At 45.7% G+C, this 18,379-nt stretch overlaps 1 protein-coding gene across 1 annotated transcript in view; it reads right to left on the bottom strand.

Annotated features, from left to right (window-relative positions):
* The window catches only part of LOC138655770 (alcohol dehydrogenase 1-like), a 153,658-nt gene that overhangs the window by 84,905 nt on the left and 50,374 nt on the right, over positions 1–18,379 (bottom strand). The window contains exon 5 of the mRNA XM_069743620.1: positions 1,579–1,798. Within this exon, the coding sequence (XP_069599721.1) occupies positions 1,579–1,798 (220 nt within the window). The remainder of the gene's footprint in view (positions 1–1,578; positions 1,799–18,379) is intronic.

The raw sequence follows: 18,379 nt of genomic DNA, 5'->3' as shown, positions 1-18,379 counted from the left end.
GGCTCCACAGTAAAAGCACAGCTGACTATCTCTGCAGCGTCTCCTCTCTCTCTCTCTCCTTGACCACGATGGCACCCACCTCCATGGGTTCTGTAGTTGACGGGGTGTCCCCTGGGCTGGAGTAAAAGGGGTTTCCTGCTGAATCACCCCTCTGGCACAGAGCCTACGGTCCATACGGACTGCCTGAGTCATGGCATCCTCCAGAGTGTCTGGGGAGGATGCTCCACCAGTGCATCCTGCAAATGGTTGGATAGGCCTCTGTGGAACAACCCTCTTAAAGCAGCATCGTTCCATGAAATTTCCACTGCCCAGCATCTGAACGCGGATCAAAATCATTCCGCTGAGTGCTTCCCCTGTGTCACACTCATCACCATATCCTCAGCCAGATGCACTCTATCAGGCTCATCATAAATATGCCCAAGAGCCTCAAAAAACAGATCTACAGACATACGTTCCGGAGCGGAGGGAGAGAGAGAAAAAGCCCAAGCCTGTGGAGCCTCCTTAATAAAAAAAATTATAATCCCGACCCTCTGGCTTTCATTCCCAGAGAAAAAAATAATTTACACTCCTCTCTAAACACCCAAAATAATTTTTTATCCCCAGAAAAGGTGTTGGGTAACTTAAAAGGTGGTTCGAGGCAAACTAAGTAAACATCTGTGGCACCCTCGTCCCGAGCCCCAGAAGAAAAAGCACCCTGAATGGCATCAGCAATCCTTTTCTGATGTGACTGAACCAGGGTTCTCTGTTCCGCTTACAGTTTTTGCATCATTTGAGTGAGATTACTCACTTGCTCAGAAAGTGCATGCAATGGGTCCATAGCAAAAAAAAAACCCACACCAGAAAAGAAAGAAGTACTGGTAGGTCAGTAATAATATCAGGAACCCTGCTGCAGACTTACAGCATGAGTCTGCACACGTGTTCCAAGCGGACCGAGAGTGTGTGTGGGGAGCTGAGGCAAGTTTACCTGCCGGCGTGCAGGACCTGAAACACGTGACCACCAGGGTAGTGCCCAGAGACAGAGACAGACACTGAGTGGCGGCGATGGCTGTCGATGCTGGAGAGTAGTCAGAAAGTGCTGAAGTCAAGCCAGGATGTCAGCGTAGTACAAAAGGTTGAGATGTAAAGGGTGGTCATGATGTAGCAAAATGTCCAATAGCTGGAAATAGCGATGCAGTACAAACGGGGCAGGCAGATGGGAAGAAAGAGTACCAAGCCAAAAGTCAGGGCCAGAAAAGGATTTCATGGACAGAGTCACAAGGTAAATATACTGACGAGAAAACAGACTGGGTCATACACTCAAAGGCAAACAGAAGAAACAGTATGCAAGCACACCAGGGGTCAGACACACAGTCAAGAACGAATGTATCACTGACAAAGATCCCCAAAAGGAAGAGGGTAAATATAGCCCTCCCCAAACCAAAAGGAGGACATACAAAATTAATTCTGAGAGGACAGGAAAGGGAACCCTGTCCACAACCATGACAAATGTCCTCCATGGACCTTTAATACGTATTTAATTGGTGGTTAATCACTTTCTAAATTATGTATAGAATAATTGATCAGGTTCTCTGTTCTTACTTTTGCAGTATTTATAGCTGAGCCATATCCAGTAGAAAATCCACAGCCAATCAAACAGACTTTTTCCAATGGAGCATCCTCATGTATTTTAGCGACAGAAATATCATCCACTACAGTGTATTCTGTGAAGGTGCTAGCTCCCACGAAGCTGTGTATATCTATCCCTTTGCAGGTAAATCTGATGGGGCTCTCCAATAAGTTGCCATCATATTTTCCAAAGCTGGTTAAAATAGAAACAAATTAAAATGCATTAAAACTACAGCTTAAGATTACATTGTACAACACATTGTTGAAAACCATAGTTTGAACAGGATCGGTCACTTTCCATTAATATGTACTTACCAGCTATTCCACCGAATCAGTTTCTATTGCATTTTTATTATTTATTTTTGCTCCTGTGCCTCTACTTTCTTGAGAGATGGCATCCTTTTTCTTTTGGTGTCTTTTATTTAAGTTTAGTCTTGTTAGCCAAGGGAGCAAGACATACATAGAGAAGAGATATGGATCACACCTCCTTGGATAACAAGGCAATAATTAAATACAAGGTTCTAAAGGAAAATGTAGCATATGCCATAAACAGGCACAGGAGCAAAAACGAAAACACAATAACAGCAAATTTATGGGAACATCAGCATTTAGACCAGGTAAAAAAATGTGTTGGCAAGTGACAGCTTATTTTTAAAATTGTTATTTCCATTTTAGTAAGTGAGCCCCTAACTATAGCCTAAAGGTACCGTTACACTAAACGATTTACCAACGATCACGACCAGCGGTACGACCTGGCCGTGATCGTTGGTAAGTCGTCGTGTGTAGGGTTGAGCGAAACGGGTCGGCCACTTACAGAAGTCGCCGACTTTTGGCAAAGTCGGGTTTCATGAAACCCGACCCGACCCCTGTGTGGGGTCGGCCATGAAGTCGGCGATCTTCTGAATGTTGTATCGGAATTCCGATCCCGAGTTCCGATATGTTTGCAATATCGGAAATCGGTATCGGAATCCATATTTAATGTAAAATAAAGAATTAAAATAAAAAATATCGCTATATTTACCCTCTGACGCGCCCTGGTACTAACCGGGAACCTTCCTTCCTTCGAATCAGCGCTTGCAGGACCTTGCGGTGACGTCGCGGTGACGTCGCGGTGACGTCGCGGCTTGTGATTGGTCGCGCGGCCGCCCATGTGACCTTGTGAAATTTTTTATTTTAATTCTTTATTTTACACTTAAATATGGATCCCAGGGCCTGAAGGAGAGTTTCCACTCCTTCAGACCCTGTGAACCATTGGTGAGTCACATGGGCGGCCGCGCGACCAATCACAAGCCGCGACGTCACCGCGATGTCACCGCAAGGTCCTGCAAGCGCTGATTCGAAGGAAGGAAGGTTCCCGGTTAGTACCAGGGCGCGTCAGAGGGTAAGTATAGCGATATTTTTTATTTTAATTCTTTATTTTACACTTAAATATGGATCCCAGGGCCTGAAGGAGAGTTTCCACTCCTTCAGACCCTGAGAACCATTGGAAACCCAATGCACTGCATTGGGTTTCGAGTTTCGGCCGATCCCGACCCCGACTTTTTTATAGGATCGGCCGATTTCACTCGACCCGACTTTTGAAAAAGTCGGGTTTCGTGAAACCCGACCCGATCCTATAAAAGTAAAGGTCGCTCAACCCTAGTCGTGTGGTCGCTGGGAAGCTGTCACACAGACAGCTCTCTCCAGCAACCAACGATCAGGGGAACAACTTCGGCATCATTGAAACTGTCTTCAACGATGCCGAAGTCCCCGGGTAACCAGGGTAAACATCGGGTTACTAAGTGCAGGGCCACGCTTAGTAACCCGATATTTACCCTGGTTACCATTGTAAAAGTAAAAAAAAAAAAAACAGTACATACTCACATTCCTGTCACGTCCCCCAGCGTCAGCTTCCCTGCACTGTGTAAGTGCCGGCCGTAAAGCAGAGCGGTGACGTCACCGCTGTGCTCTGCTTTACGGCCGGCCGGCGCTGACACAGTCAGTGCGGGAGGCTGATGCCGGGGGACGTGACAGGAATGTGAGTATGTACTGTTTTTTTTTTTTTTACTTTTGCAATGGTAACCAGGGTAAATATCGGGTTACTAAGCGCGGCCCTGCGCTTAGTAACCCGATATTTACCCTGGTTACCAGTGAACACATCGCTGGATCGGCGTCACACACGCCGATTCAGCGATGACAGCGGGTGATCAGCGACCAAAAAAAAGGTCCTGATCATTCCCAGCAACCAACGATCTCCCAGCAGGGGCCTGATCATTGGTCGCTGTCACGCATAACGATTTCGTTAACGATATCGTTGCTACGTCACAAAAAGCAACGATATCATTAACGAAATCGTTATGTGTGAAGGTACCTTAAGTTATAATATGCATATCACTAGGAGACTGACTGCAGGCACCTCCACCAATCACAAAATCATTGCTTTGAATTGAGCCACTAGAATCGAGCAATGCCCAATCAATTAGTTTTTATAGGACTGCTGGAGAAAGCTGATGTACTTGTCTAACTCCAGCAGTCTCATAGACATAAATGGAGTGGTGGCACACATGCATAGCCAACACTGCATTCTGATTGGGCATTTTAGAGCCCCATTCTCAGTAGGGTTGAGCGAAACGGATCGGACAAATTCAAAAATCGTCGACTTTCGGCAAAGTCGGGTTCGATGAAACCCGACCCGATCCTAGTGTGGGATCGGCCTTGAGGTCGGCGATCTTCGCGCCAAAGTCGCGTTTCGTATGACGCTTTCAGCGCCATTTTTCAGCCAATGAAGGAGGACGCAGAGTGTGGGCAGCGTGATGACATAGGTCTCGGTTCCCACCATCTTAGAGAAGGGCATGACAGTGATTGGCTTGCTTTCTGCGGCGTCACAGGGGCTATAAATGGGCGTGCACGCCGACCGCTACCTTACTTCTGCCGATCTTAGCATAGGGAGAGGTTGCTGCAGCTTCATCAGAAGGAGGGATATAGTTAGGGAGGGGAGATTAACCCCCAAATTGCTTGTGCTGTAGCGATTTACACTGTCCAACACCACCTTTTCCTTGCAGGGACAGTGGAGGCTATATTTTTGTGCATCAGCTCTGTAGCGTATTAGGCTGCCTTATAAGGCTCCCTGATAGCTGCATTGCTATCTGTGCAAACCAACTGCTTTTTTAAAAGCAAAAATCCTGTTGCTCCTTTCTGCACAGTTATCTTGTTTATTTGTCCACACTTTTGTGTGCAGAAGTCCTTTTTATTGCTGCCATACTTTTCCTGAGATCATTGTAGGGGTATTGAAATTGAACTACAGTCCTTGTATTTTTTCATATATCTTCCAGCCACTTTCTGTCACTTAGATTGTGTTGTTATATACACTGGGCCTGAGTTTTCTTTCAGTCTCCCCCCCAAAAAAAGAGATTTAAATCTCAACAAGTTTATATACACCTTCTACCTTGTTTTACAGTACCATATAATGGTTGTTATTTTGGTTAGATTTTCCAAAAAATGAGGAAGTCTTGTGGAAGAGCCCGTGGGCGGTGGTTGCCAGCTGTTAGTGATGGTGGTGGTGGTAGTGCATCTGGTGGTAGTGGCAAAAGCACAATAGCACCTAAGACTGGAGGTGTTGAGCAAGCGTCATCGTCTGGCTACACAAGGCCTCAAAGGCTCCCTTATCTGAGAGTAGGAAAACAGCTTTTAAAGCCGGAGCAGCAGGAAAAAGTTTTGAATTTCAATGCTGACTTTAGCCTGTAGCTCTTTCGCCTCCTCTTCAGAAAGTTCCAAATATAAAAGCAGCGAGTCGTCAGTTGATGCTCCCGGTCAGGAACAAGATGTTTCCTTATGTCCTTCACCCAAACCAAAAGTGAAGGATGTGTCAGGCGACACTACAGGTTACTCTATGGAGCTCTTTACACATACCGTGCCTTGGTTAGAAAGGGAAATTGTTAACTGCCCATTATAAGATGAATCGGACATGGAGTGCCTGAAAAATGTCTAGCTTTTGGCCTCCTCTAACTGACTTCTCCAATTCCTCCATTTGCAGCTGCTGAATGTCCACCATAGGCCATTTTTATACCTCCCTATATGGGCTGACTCCCCCCACAGGGCTGTGGTCACCACCTGGCGCAAGCACCCGTGCGAGTGCCGTTTGCCTGGACAGGTGGGTGGGCCCACTCTTGGGCGACGGCACTGGCACAGGGTCCCTCATAGTACAATGAAGTGTCTCTGACGGTGGTGGTGCACAACCAATGTCAGACACACCATCGTAATATGAGGGGCCCTGTGCCAGTACTGCCGCCCACGAGAGAGTGTTCCCCCCCAGCTCGAACAGTGCTCTACCACTTGCAATGCTTATCTCTCCCTGCTCCACCACTGTGTAGTCTGTGCTGTTAAATCCTTCAATGGCACTGTCAATACAAATTTGTTGAAATGATAGATGATATTTAAAATATACAGGGGCCCTGGCCTCCATTTAGACCAGTTAATACTTTGCGCCTACTACCACTGTCTGCTACTCAGCAAAGCAGAGTAGCAAAGCAAAGCTCAAATTTTCATTGAGCCCTTTTGGTGACACCGTATCCAGCTGCCAAATCCACTTGGTCTCTAATCGTCCAAGTGGCATACCAATTTCACCACCCCGTTCATTTAATATAATGGTATCGATTCCTATAAATTTCAACCCAGAAGGATCACAGTTGTGGTGAGTCCTGAAATGTCTTGGCAGGGTCTTTAGATCTGATACATTTTCAACCTCTTTGGCAGCTTGGATGCCCCGCACGTGTTCACGGACACGTACTTTGAACTGTCTTGTTGTCATTCCCACATATATCAAAGAGCACGGACACACGGCGTAGTAAATGACGGCCTTTGTATTGCATGTTATTGTCTGTTTAATTTTAATCTTTATCATAAGCTGCTAGGGGTTACACCGACCTTATAATATAAGGATTCATTTGGGTCAGTCCTTTCCATCTTCCTTGTTTTTATATTTTTATATATTTTTTTATATTAAATAATAAATATATTTTTTTTTGTCCTGTTGTGCGCACATTGTCACTTTTATATAAACTGGATTATATGTATTTTGCCGTCTATATCAAATAAAGGTATTTTTTATCTACTTCTCCTCTGGTGTACTTTTCTGGTTCTCTTTAACTATATATCGGTTGTGGTTGCCCCTATTCCTCTGGTAGTGGTTCGGTTCACGTCTTCCACAGAACACTTGTCACTGATATGAATTGGTATTGGAGTTATTGCTAATTGTGGCACGGATATTAGAAGCAGTGTCAGGTGTATCTGTGGCCTTTTCTACTCAGCAGAGGAGCCCACCCCTGTACCTAGCTATGCCACCTGTTTATTTATGAACTATTTTTTGGCAGACATTTAGCCCACTTTATTATTTGGGCCTACTAACTGTGTCTGCCACTCATTACAGTTGTCCTCAACTGAACAAAGCAATGCCGCCTGTTGTCCTGTTACGAATTTTGAATTGCATTTAGCCTACTTTATTATTTGGGCCTACTAACTGTGTTTCCTCCTGTTCCTGTGTTTCCTCCTCATCCTGCCCATTGCCCAGCCAGTGCTAGATGAGTCTGCTGGTACATTGACCCAGACCACTACATTCCCCTTGCACTCTACACAGCCAGAATATGACCCTGCTGAAAAACAGGTTCCCCTTCCCGCATACTATACCACTTTACATGGGGACAAAGAGGAAGGTGCAGATGAAAGTGCAGGTTCCTTCATCAGGTGGGGGGGTATACTCGTTGGCGACGTCACTGGCACAGGGCCCCTCATAGTACACAAAAGTGTCTCTGGCAGTGGGAGGCGCCACCCGCCGTGCAAACACACTGCCGTACTATGAGGGGCCCTGTGCCAGTGCCAACTAGTGGGCCCCCCTGCTTGCTCAGGATCACAGCACTTGCAAAGTTGAAATACTTACCTCTCCCTGCTCCACCACTGTGACGTATTCCGCATTTCCTGGGCCCACGAAAATTTTGAGCCAGCCCTACCCCCCACAACTTTAGCCAAATGACTCCCAGTTTTCAATGCCTAACTATCATTATAAAGTTAATTAAGATTGACAAGCTTAAGTAATAAGAATTGATGTTTTGGCATTAAAATGGGCACTGTAGGTGTTTTCCTGTCCTCCACTCACTGCCGACTTTGATTCCCCATTGACTTGCATTGGGTTTCGTGTTTCAGTCAGCCCCCGACTTTTCGCAATAATCGGCCGATTTCACCCGACCCGACTGGTTTCGCGAAACCCGTCTCGATCCGAAAAAAGTAAAAGTCGCTCAACTCTAATTCTCAGAATCGGAATGGCCCCAGAGGTTGAACTCACAGCAATCATCAAGTTGTCATCAATAATATGGGTAGCTAATCATTTGCAAGGATGTGAATAACCCTGTTATTTTTTTTGATTTTTCATATGTATAGAGTTTGGAAAAGGGTCTAAAGGTTTAGACTAGGTATGAATTATCTGTGACAGTTAACAAAACATTTAACAAAACATTGTTAAAATCATATAATTTATTTATGATTTATTTCTTTACTTTTTAATTTTTGTGCAGACACAAAAAATTAATTTTCATATACTATATAGAACTAGATATATAAATCTTATCTCATTGTTAGATCTTTATGATTTTACCTTTGGCCCTTCATTTTTTGGAAAAGTGCAACTCCTGGACCCCACGATGCAAGTGGGGTCTTACACAATTCTTTGTCTTCTTGATATTGAGCTCCTATATTTTGGAAATTATACACTGCACCTAAACTTAATTGCAACAAGCACTTTAAGTTTTATTTCTCTATTGTCATCTGATCGTTATTTCATTCTTGCATTTGTACTGATTGATTATTCAGGGGGACTTGAGGTGTCTTTATCCTGTTGTTTCATTTTGGGGTTTATTTTGGATCATTAAACCCACTCCTGATGTTTTTAATTATTTGACTGTGTTGTTTTTTATTTATTTTTTTTCTTTCAAATCATTGGCCTCTACATGGTTGCACACTATTTTTATCTGTGCAGCTTTTTTCTTCTCTTTTTATACATTAACTTTTTTTACATAGATAAGTGGCACCCTTTTTTTGTATTATTGCTCTGCCCACTATGTTTGGTTTCTCGTCAAAAGAGCAACTCCTGACAGAGCCTGACAACTACAGTAAGATCTTCAGTGTATTGTAGTTTTCCCAAAATATTGTGAAGTCTTTGGGTGTGGTGCAAGAGTCATAGCTTAACAGTTGTATCAATTATTACTTTTTCCAGTTTATTAAATAGAACCTGTCAGCAGGATTGTGCTGAGTAGGGTTGAGCGACTTTTATTTTTATAGGGTCGAGTCGGGTTTCGCGAAACCCGACTATCTCAAAAGTCGAGTCGGCCGATTATCGCGAAAAGTCGGGGATCGACCGAAACACGAAACCCAATGCAAGTCAATGGGGGAGCATAGTCGGCAGTGAGTGGAGACCAGGAAAACACCTACAGTGCCCATTTTAATGGCAAAAACATCCATTATTGTTACTAAAGCTTGTCAATCTTAATTTACCTTATCATAATAGTAATAGCATTGGAAATTGGGGGTCATTTGGCTAAAGTTGTGGGGGGTAGGGCTGGTTCAAGTATTTAGTGGGCCCAGGAAATCTGGAACACGTCACGGCAGTGGAGCAGGGAGAGGTAAGTATTTAAACTTTGCAAGTGCTGTGATCCTGAGCAAGCATGGGGGGCCCACTCGTTGGCATTAGCACTGGCACAGGGCCCCTCAAAGTACGGCGGTGTGTTTGCACAGCGGGGGCGCCTCCCACCGGCAGCGACACTTTTGCATACTATGAGGGGCCCCATGCCAGTGTCGTTGCCAACGAGTATTCCCCCCCAACTGATGAAGGAACCTGCACTTTCATCTGCACCTTCCTCTTTGTCCCCGTGTAAGGTGGTATGGTATGCGGGAAGGGGAACCTGACTTTCAGCAGGGTCACATTCTGGCTGTGTAGCGTGCACAGGGAATGTAGCATTTTGGGTAAAAGTACCAGCAGACTCATCTATCACTGGCTGGGCAATGGGCAGGATGAGGAGGAAACACAGATATAGGCCCAAATAATGAAGTGGGCTAAATGCAGTTCAAAATTGGTAACATGACTAACCAGGGGGCATTGCTTTGTTCAGTGGATTACAACTGTAATGAGAGGCTGACACAGTGAGTAGGCCCAAATCAGTAAGTAGGCTAAATGCAGTTCAAAATTGGTAACAGAAGTAAACAGGCGGCACTGGTTTGTTCAGTGTAGGAGAACATCAAGGTGCGGCAGACACCGTTAGTAGGGCCAACAAAACAAGTAGGCCAAATGCAGTGTTATATTAAAAACAATTTAACGAGAGCCTGAAGATAGAAGCTAGGGAAAGGCAACCTGGAGAACACCTTGGAGCGGAAGACACCGTTTGTAGAACCCAGACCCAACTTGTAGGCCTAATGCAGTGTTGTTTCAACAACTACTTAACGAGAGCTTCAAAGATAGAAGCTAGGGAGAGGCAACCTGGAGAACACCTTGGAGCAGCAGACACCGTCCCTACAACCCAGACCCAACTTGTAGGCCTAATGCAGTGTTGTTTCAACAACTACTTAACGAGAGCTTCAAGGTCGAAGCTAGGGAGAGGCAACCTGGAGAACACCTTGGAGCGGCAGACACCGTCCCTACAACCCATACCCAACTTGTAGGCCTAATGCAGTGTTGTTTCAACAACTACTTAACGAGAGCTTCAAGATCGAAGCTAGGGAGAGGCAACCTGGAGAACACCTTGGAGCGGCAGACACCGTCTCTACAACACAGACCCAACTTGTAGGCCTAATGCAGTGTTGTTTCAACAACTACTTAACGAGAGCCTGAAAATGGAATTTCAGGACAGGAAACCTGGAGAACAGCACGGAGCGGCATACACCGTTAGTAGGCCCCAACCAAACTAGTAGCCCCACTGCAGTTGTTCGATTAAAAAACTATTTAACAAGAGCCTGAAGATTGAAGCTCAGGAAAGGCAACCAGGAGAACACCTTGGAGCGGCAGACACTGTTAGTAGGCCCCAAGAAAACTAGTAGCCCCACTGCAGTTGTTTGATTAAAAAACTATTTAACAAGAGCCTGAAGATTGAAGCTCAGGAAAGGCAACCAGGAGAACACCTTGGAGTGGCAGACACTGTTAGTAGGCCCCAACCAAACTAGTAGCCCCACTGCAGTTGTTTGATTAAAAAACTATTTAACAAGAGCCTGAAGATTGAAGCTCAGGAAAGGCAACCAGGAGAACACCTTGGAGCGGCAGACACCGTCTCTACAACCCAGACCCAACTTGTAGGCCCAATGCAGTGTTGTCTCCACAACTACTTAACAAGAGCTTCAAGATAGAAGTGAGGGAGAGGCAACAGAGAGAACACCTTGGAGCGGAAGACTCAGTTTGTAGACCACAACAAAACTTGTGGCCCCAATGCAGTTTTATAATTCTGACAAGCTGAAAATCAGCTTTTTTTTTTTTTTTTTTAGAGGACAGCTGTATTAAGTGGCGCAGACAGACACTGCTAGTAGGCCTTACACCACAAAGTAGGCTCACTGCAGGATGAAAAAAAGTTACATGGGTACACGGTCGGCATTGGTGTGCTCAGCGGAGGACAAATGGAAGGAGGGACCGCAGACAGACTTAGTAGGCCTAAAATTTTAAAAAATAGGCTCAAAGCAGTTTGAATTATCTTGCAGGGGTACACAGGCAGCATGGGTGTGGTCAGCGGAGGACAATTGGAAGGAGTGTCTGACACAGTTAGTACTCCCAAAAAATAAATAGATGTTAATGTCTCGCAATACAACAAAACCAAAAAACAAAAGGGTGGGATACTTAGGTACAGGGGTGGGCTCCTCTGCTGAGTTTCAGACATAGTAATTTGGCGCTAAATATTTACTGGTGTCAATATAGGACACTGACCCTGACTATTTTAACTAGCATCATACATGTCAACAAATTGGTATTGTCAGTGCCAGGCATTTAAGGATGTCAGCGCATAGACTAAACATTGGTGGAGCTATGAGAGATAATTTTGCAAGTGGTAGAACAGTTTTTGAGCTGGGGGGGGAAACTCTCTTGTGGCCGGCGGTACAGGCCAAGGACCCCTCATGTTACAACGGTGTGTCTGACATTGGTTGCGCGCCACCACCGCCAGAGACACTTTATTGTACTATGAGGGACCCAGTGGCAGTGACGTCCACCAAAAACGAGCACACCCACCTCTTCAGACAAACGGCACTCTCACGGGTGCTTGCGCCAAGTGGGGAGACCACGGCCCCGTGGAGGGAGTTAGCCCATTTAGGGAGGTGTAAACATGTCGCATACTGGACAAACAGCAGCTGCAAAATAAGAGATTGGAACAGTCAGTAAGACCAGTCCACAAGCAAGACCTTTTTATAGGAAAGCTAGGTGTCAGCCGGGAAAGGTGGGGCAAAATAATTCGCAATCCATGAGTGGCTCATTTTAATGAAGGTTAGATCATCAACATTTTGGGTAGCCAGACAAGTCCTTTTTTTGGTCAATATTGAACCAGCAGCACTGAATACTCTTTGTGATAGCACACTAGCTGCTGGGCAAGCAAGCTCCTGCAATGCATATTCTGCCAATTCAGGCCAGGTGTCTATTTTGGATGCCCAGTAATCAAATGGGAATGACGGTTGAGGGAGAACATCGATAAGGGATGAAAAATAGTTCGTAACCATACTGGACAAATGTTGTCTCCTGTCACCTTGAATTGATGCTGCAGTACCTGTCCTGTCTGCGGTCATTGTGAAATCACTCCACAACCTGGTCAGAAAACCCCTCTGTCCAACGCCACTTCTGATTTCTGCAACTCTAACACCTCTGCCCTGTTGCCCCCTGCAGCTCGTGTGAGAACCATCACCGGCGCTGGGAATGCCTGAATCAAACGGTCTACAAGAGTTGCTTGTTTGGTTGCTAATATTTGTTCGAGGTTCTCATGTGGCATGATATTTTGCAATTTGCCTTTATAGTGAGGATCAAGGAGGCAGGCCAACCAGTAATCGTCATCGGTCATCATTTTAATAATGCGTGGGTCCCTTTTGAGGATACATAAGGCATAATCCGCCATGTGGGCCAAAGTTCCAGTTGTCAAATCTGCGGTTGTGCTGGGTTGAGGGGCAGTTTCAGGCAAATCTACGTCACTTGTCTCCCTCAAAAAACCTGAACCCGGCCTTGCAATGCCACCAGTTTCTATTGGCCCGGGAGAAGCTTCCTCATTCAAAAAATACTCATCCCCATCATCCTCCTCCTCTTCGCCCGCTACCTCGTCCTGTAGACTGCCCTGACCAGACAATGGCTGACTGTCATCAAGGCTATCCTCTTCCTCGGCTGCAGACGCCTGCTCCTTTATGTGCGTCAAACTTTGAATCAGCAGACGCATTAGGGGGATGCTCATGCTTATTATGGCGTTGTCTGCACTAACCAGCCATGTGCATTCCTCAAAACACTGAAGGACTTGTTACAGGTCTTGTACCTTTGACCACTGCACACCTGACAACTCCATGTCTGCCATCCAACTGCCTGTCCGTGTATGTGTATCCTCCCACAAATACATAACAGCACGCCTCTGTTCGCACAGTCTCTGAAGCATGTGCAGTGTGGAGTTCCACCTTGTTGCAACGTCGATGATTAGGCGATGCTGGGGAAGGTTCAAAGACCGCTGATGGTTCTGCATACGGCTGGAGTGTACGGGCGAACGGCGGATATGCGAGCAAAGTCTGCGCACTTTGAGGAGCAGGTCGGGTAACCCCGGATAACTTTTCAGGAAGCACTGCACCACCAGGTTTAAGGTGTGAGCCAGGCAAGGAATGTGTTTCAGTTGGGAAAGGGCTATGGCAGCCATAAAATTCCTTCCGTTATCACTCACTACCTTGCCTGCCTCAATATGTACAGTGCCCAGCCATGACTGAGTTTCTAGCTGCAAGAACTCGGAAAGAACTTCCGCGGTGTGTCTGTTGTCACCCAAACACTTCATTGCCAATACAGCCTGCTGACTAGTGTTGAGCGATACCGTCCGATACTTGAAAGTATCGGTATCGGATAGTATCGGCCGATACCCGAAAAATATCGGATATCGCCGATACCGATATCCGATACCAATACAAGTCAATGGGACATCAAGTATCGGAATGTATCCTGATGGTTCCCAGGGTCTGAAGGAGAGGAAACTCTCCTTCAGGCCCTGGGATCCATAGTGAGGTGTAAAATAAAGAATTAAAATAAAAAATATTGATATATTCACCTCTCCGGCGGCCCCTGGACATCACGCTGGTAACCGGCCGGCTTCTTTGTTTAAAATGAGCGCGTTTAGGACCTGCGAATGACGTCGCGGCTTCTGATTGGTCGCGTGCCGCTCATGTGACTGCCACCCGACCAATCAGAAGCCGCGACGTCATTCGCAAGTCCTAAATTCCTAGAATTAGGAGTTTAGTGAATGAGAATGACGTCGCGGCTTCTGATTGGTCGCGTGGCGGTCACATGAGCGGCACGCGACCAATCAGAAGCCGCGACGTCATTCGCAGGTCCTAAACGCGCTCATTTTAACAAAGAAGCCGGCTGGTTACCAGCGTGATGTCCAGGGGCCGCCGGAGAGGTGAGCATATCAATATTTTTAATTTTAATTCTTTATTTTACACATCCCTATGGATCCGATACCGATACCCGATACCACAAAAGTATCGGATCTCAGTATCGGAATTCCGATACCGCAAGTATCGGCCGATACCCGATACTTGCGGTATCGGAATGCTCAACACTACTGCTGACGCTTGCCACTAGCTGTCCCATAGCTGCGGATGGAGTGCTCGTGCGACTGCGGTCTGTGGATGAGCTCTCGCTTCTGCAGGAGGACGAGGAGGAAGAAGAGGGGGGGCGAACACCTACAGCCAACTGTTTCCTAGACCATGGGCTACGCAGAACTGTCCCAATATTGCTGTCGCCTGTGGACCCTGCATCCACCACATTAACCCAGTGTGCCGTGATGGACACATAACGTCCCTGGCCATGCCTACTGGTCCATGCATCTGTTGTCAGGTGTACCTTTGTACTCACAGATTGCCTGAGTGCATGGACGATGCGGTCTTTAACATGCTGGTGGAGGGCTGGGATGGCTTTTCTCGAAAAGAAGTGTTGACTGGGTAGCTCGTAGCATGGTTCAGCGTAGTCCATCAGGGCTTTGAAAGCTTCGCTTTCAACTAACCGGTAGGGCATCATCTCTAATGAGATTAGTCTAGCAATGTGGGCGTTCAAACCCTGTGTACGCGGATGCGAGGATGAGTACTTCCTTTTCCTAACGAGAGTCTCATGTAGGGTGAGCTGGACTGGAGAGCTGCAGATCATGGAACTAGGGGGGGTGCCGGTGGACATAGCAGACAGAGAGGGTTGGAGATGGTATTCTTGCTGGTGCCCTACATGCAGTGTTTCCTACTACGAAACTGGTGATTCCCTGACTGCTTTGGCCTGGCGACGAAACCTGCACATTTACTGCAGGTTGTGCGGGAAATGGTGGGCTTACAGTGAGGGAAGGGATGTAGCGTTGCTGACTAGCTTCATTGGCCGAGGGTGCTACAACCTTAAGGGACGTTTGGTAGTTAGTCCAGGCTTGCAAATGCATGGTGGTTAAATGTCTACGCATGCATCTTGTATTTAGACTTTTAAGATTCTGACCTCTGCTTAAGGTAGTTGAACATTTTTGACAGATGACTTTGCGCTGATCATTTGGATGTTGTTTAAAAAAAATGCCAGACTGCACTCTTTCTACTATCGGATACCTTTTCAGGCATTGCAGACTGAGCTTCTTTAACCGGATGTCCACGCTGTCCTACAACTGATTTTGCTACGCGTTTTTGACCAGATACGGGCCTGGCAGATGGAACCTGTTGCGATGTTGATGCCTTCTGCGGCTCCTCCTCCTCCGCTTCAGAGCTACTGCCGCCTGCATCCTGTTCCCCCAATGGCTGCCAATCGGGGTCAACAACTGGGTCATCTATGACCTCCTCTTCTGTCTTGTGTGCAACTTCGTCTGTGTCACTGTGTAAGCCGGTGGTATAGGGTTCGTGACGGGGCACCATAGTCTCATCAGGGTCTGATTCTGGATCAGTACACTGCGAGGGCAATGTTCTGGTCTGAGTCAAAGGAACAGCATAGTAATCTGGCTGTGGCTGTGCATCTGTGCACTCCATGTCCGATTCAACTTGTAATGGGCATGGCCTGTTAACTGTTTCACTTTCTAACCCAGGAACAGTATGTGTAAAGAGCTCCATGGAGTAACCCGTTGTGTCGCCTGACGCATTCTTCTCTGTTGTTCTTGGTGAAGAAGACAAGGAAGCGACTTGTCCCTGACCGTGAACATCCACTAACGACGCGCTGCTTTTACATTTAGCAGTTTCAGAAGAGGAGGCAAAAGAGCTAGAGGCTGAGTCAGCAAGGAAAGCCAAAACTTATTCTTGCTGCTCCGGCTTTAAAAGCGGTTTTCCTACTCCCAAAAAAGGGAGCGTTCAAGGCCTTGTGTAGCCAGATGACGAACCTGGCTGAACAACTCGAGACTTAGGTGCTATATTGCTTTTCCCACGACCACCTGATGCTCCACCACCACTACCATCATTACCAGCTGGCAATGACCGCCCCTCGGCCACGACCTCTTCCACCAGACTTCCTCATTGTTTGAAAAACGTAACCAAACTAACGGTATTTGTTACTGTAAAACCAGTTACAAGGTGAACTCAAACTTCTGTTGGATTTATATATTCCTTTATAGGTGGGTGAGACTGCAGGGAAAATCAGGCCCAATGTATAACAGTACACAGTGTCAATGGCAGACAAATATGCCACTAACAGGACTGACGCTGATGCAGACACTACCAATAAAAATCTCCCCCTTTTTATTTTTTCTGGGAGAATATTGAAGAAATGTGGCCCACTCTTATACAGTATATGTTCTGTGGCACAAAATTAGAGACAGATGCCACACACAGCACTGGCAATGAGGCAGAATTGCCAATCTTAATCTCCCACTATTTTTTTTTCAGGGAGAATTTAAAAGAAATCTGGCCCAGTATTACACACTAGGTTTAATGTGGCACAAAATTTGAGACAGGTGGCACACACAGCACTGGCAATGAGGCAGAATTGCCAATCTTAATCTCCCACTATTTTTTTTTCAGGGAGAATTTAAAAGAAATCTGGCCCAGTATTACACACTAGGTTTAATGTGGCACAAAATTTGAGACAGGTGGCACACACAGGACTGGCACTGAAGCAGATATGCCAATCTTAATCTCCCACTATTTTTTTTGTTCAGGGAGAATTGAAAAGAAATCTGGCCCAGTATTACACACTAGGTTTAATGTGGCACAAAATTTGAGACAGGTGGCACACACAGCACTGGCAATGAGGCAGAAATGCCAATCTTAATCTCCCACTATTTTTTTCTTTTCAGGGAGAGTTTACAAGAAATCTGGCCCAGTATTACACACTAGGTTTAATGTGGCACAAAATTTGAGACAGGTGGCACACACAGGACTGGCACTGAAGCAGAAATGCCAATCTTAATCTCCCGCTGTTTTTTTTTTTTCAGGGAGAATTTAAAAGAAATCTGGCCCAGTATTACACACTAGGTTTAATGTGGCACAAAATTTGAGACAGGTGGCACACACAGGACTGGCACTGAAGCAGAAATGCCAATCTTAATCTCCCACTATTTTTTTTTTCAGGGAGAATTTAAAAGAAATCTGGCCCAGTATTACACACTAGGTTTAATGTGGCACAAAATTTGAGACAGGTGGCACACACAGCACTGGCAATGAGGCAGAAATGCCAATCTTAATCTCCCACTATTTTTTTCTTTTCAGGGAGAATTTACAAGAAATCTGGCCCAGTATTACACACTAGGTTTAATGTGGCACAAAATTTGAGACAGGTGGCACACACAGGACTGGCACTGAAGCAGAAATGCCAATCTTAATCTCCCGCTGTTTTTTTTTTCAGGGAGAATTTAAAAGAAATCTGGCCCAGTATTACACACTAGGTTTAATGTGGCACAAAATTTGAGACAGGTGGCACACACAGGACTGGCACTGAAGCAGAAATGCCAATCTTAATCTCCCACTATTTTTTTTTTCAGGGAGAATTTAAAAGAAATCTGGCCCAGTATTACACACTAGGTTTAATGTGGCACAAAATTTGAGACAGGTGGTACACACAGGAGTGGCACTGAAGCAGAAATGCCAATCTTAATCTCCCACTATTTTTTTTTCAGGGAGAATTTAAAAGAAATCTGGCCCAGTATTACACACTAGGTTTAATGTGGCACAAAATTTGAGACAGGTGGCACACACAGGACTGGCACTGAAGCAGATATGCCAATCTTAATCTCCCACTATTTTTTTCTTTTCAGGGAGAATTGAAAAGAAATCTGGCCCAGTATTACACACTAGGTTTAATGTGGCACAAAATTTGAGACAGGTGGCACACACAGCACTGGCAATGAGGCAGAAATGCCAATCTTAATCTCCCACTATTTTTTTCTTTTCAGGGAGAATTTACAAGAAATCTGGCCCAGTATTACACACTAGGTTTAATGTGGCACAAAATTTGAGACAGGTGGCACACACAGGACTGGCACTGAAGCAGAAATGCCAATCTTAATCTCCCGCTGTTTTTTTTTCAGGGAGAATTTAAAAGAAATCTGGCCCAGTATTACACACTAGGTTTAATGTGGCACAAAATTTGAGACAGGTGGCACACACA

The sequence above is a fragment of the Ranitomeya imitator genome, chromosome 1, assembly GCF_032444005.1.
Source record: "Ranitomeya imitator isolate aRanImi1 chromosome 1, aRanImi1.pri, whole genome shotgun sequence".
In the NCBI taxonomy this organism is placed as follows: domain Eukaryota; kingdom Metazoa; phylum Chordata; class Amphibia; order Anura; family Dendrobatidae; genus Ranitomeya; species Ranitomeya imitator.
This window is presented reverse-complemented; position numbering and strand designations above follow the sequence as displayed.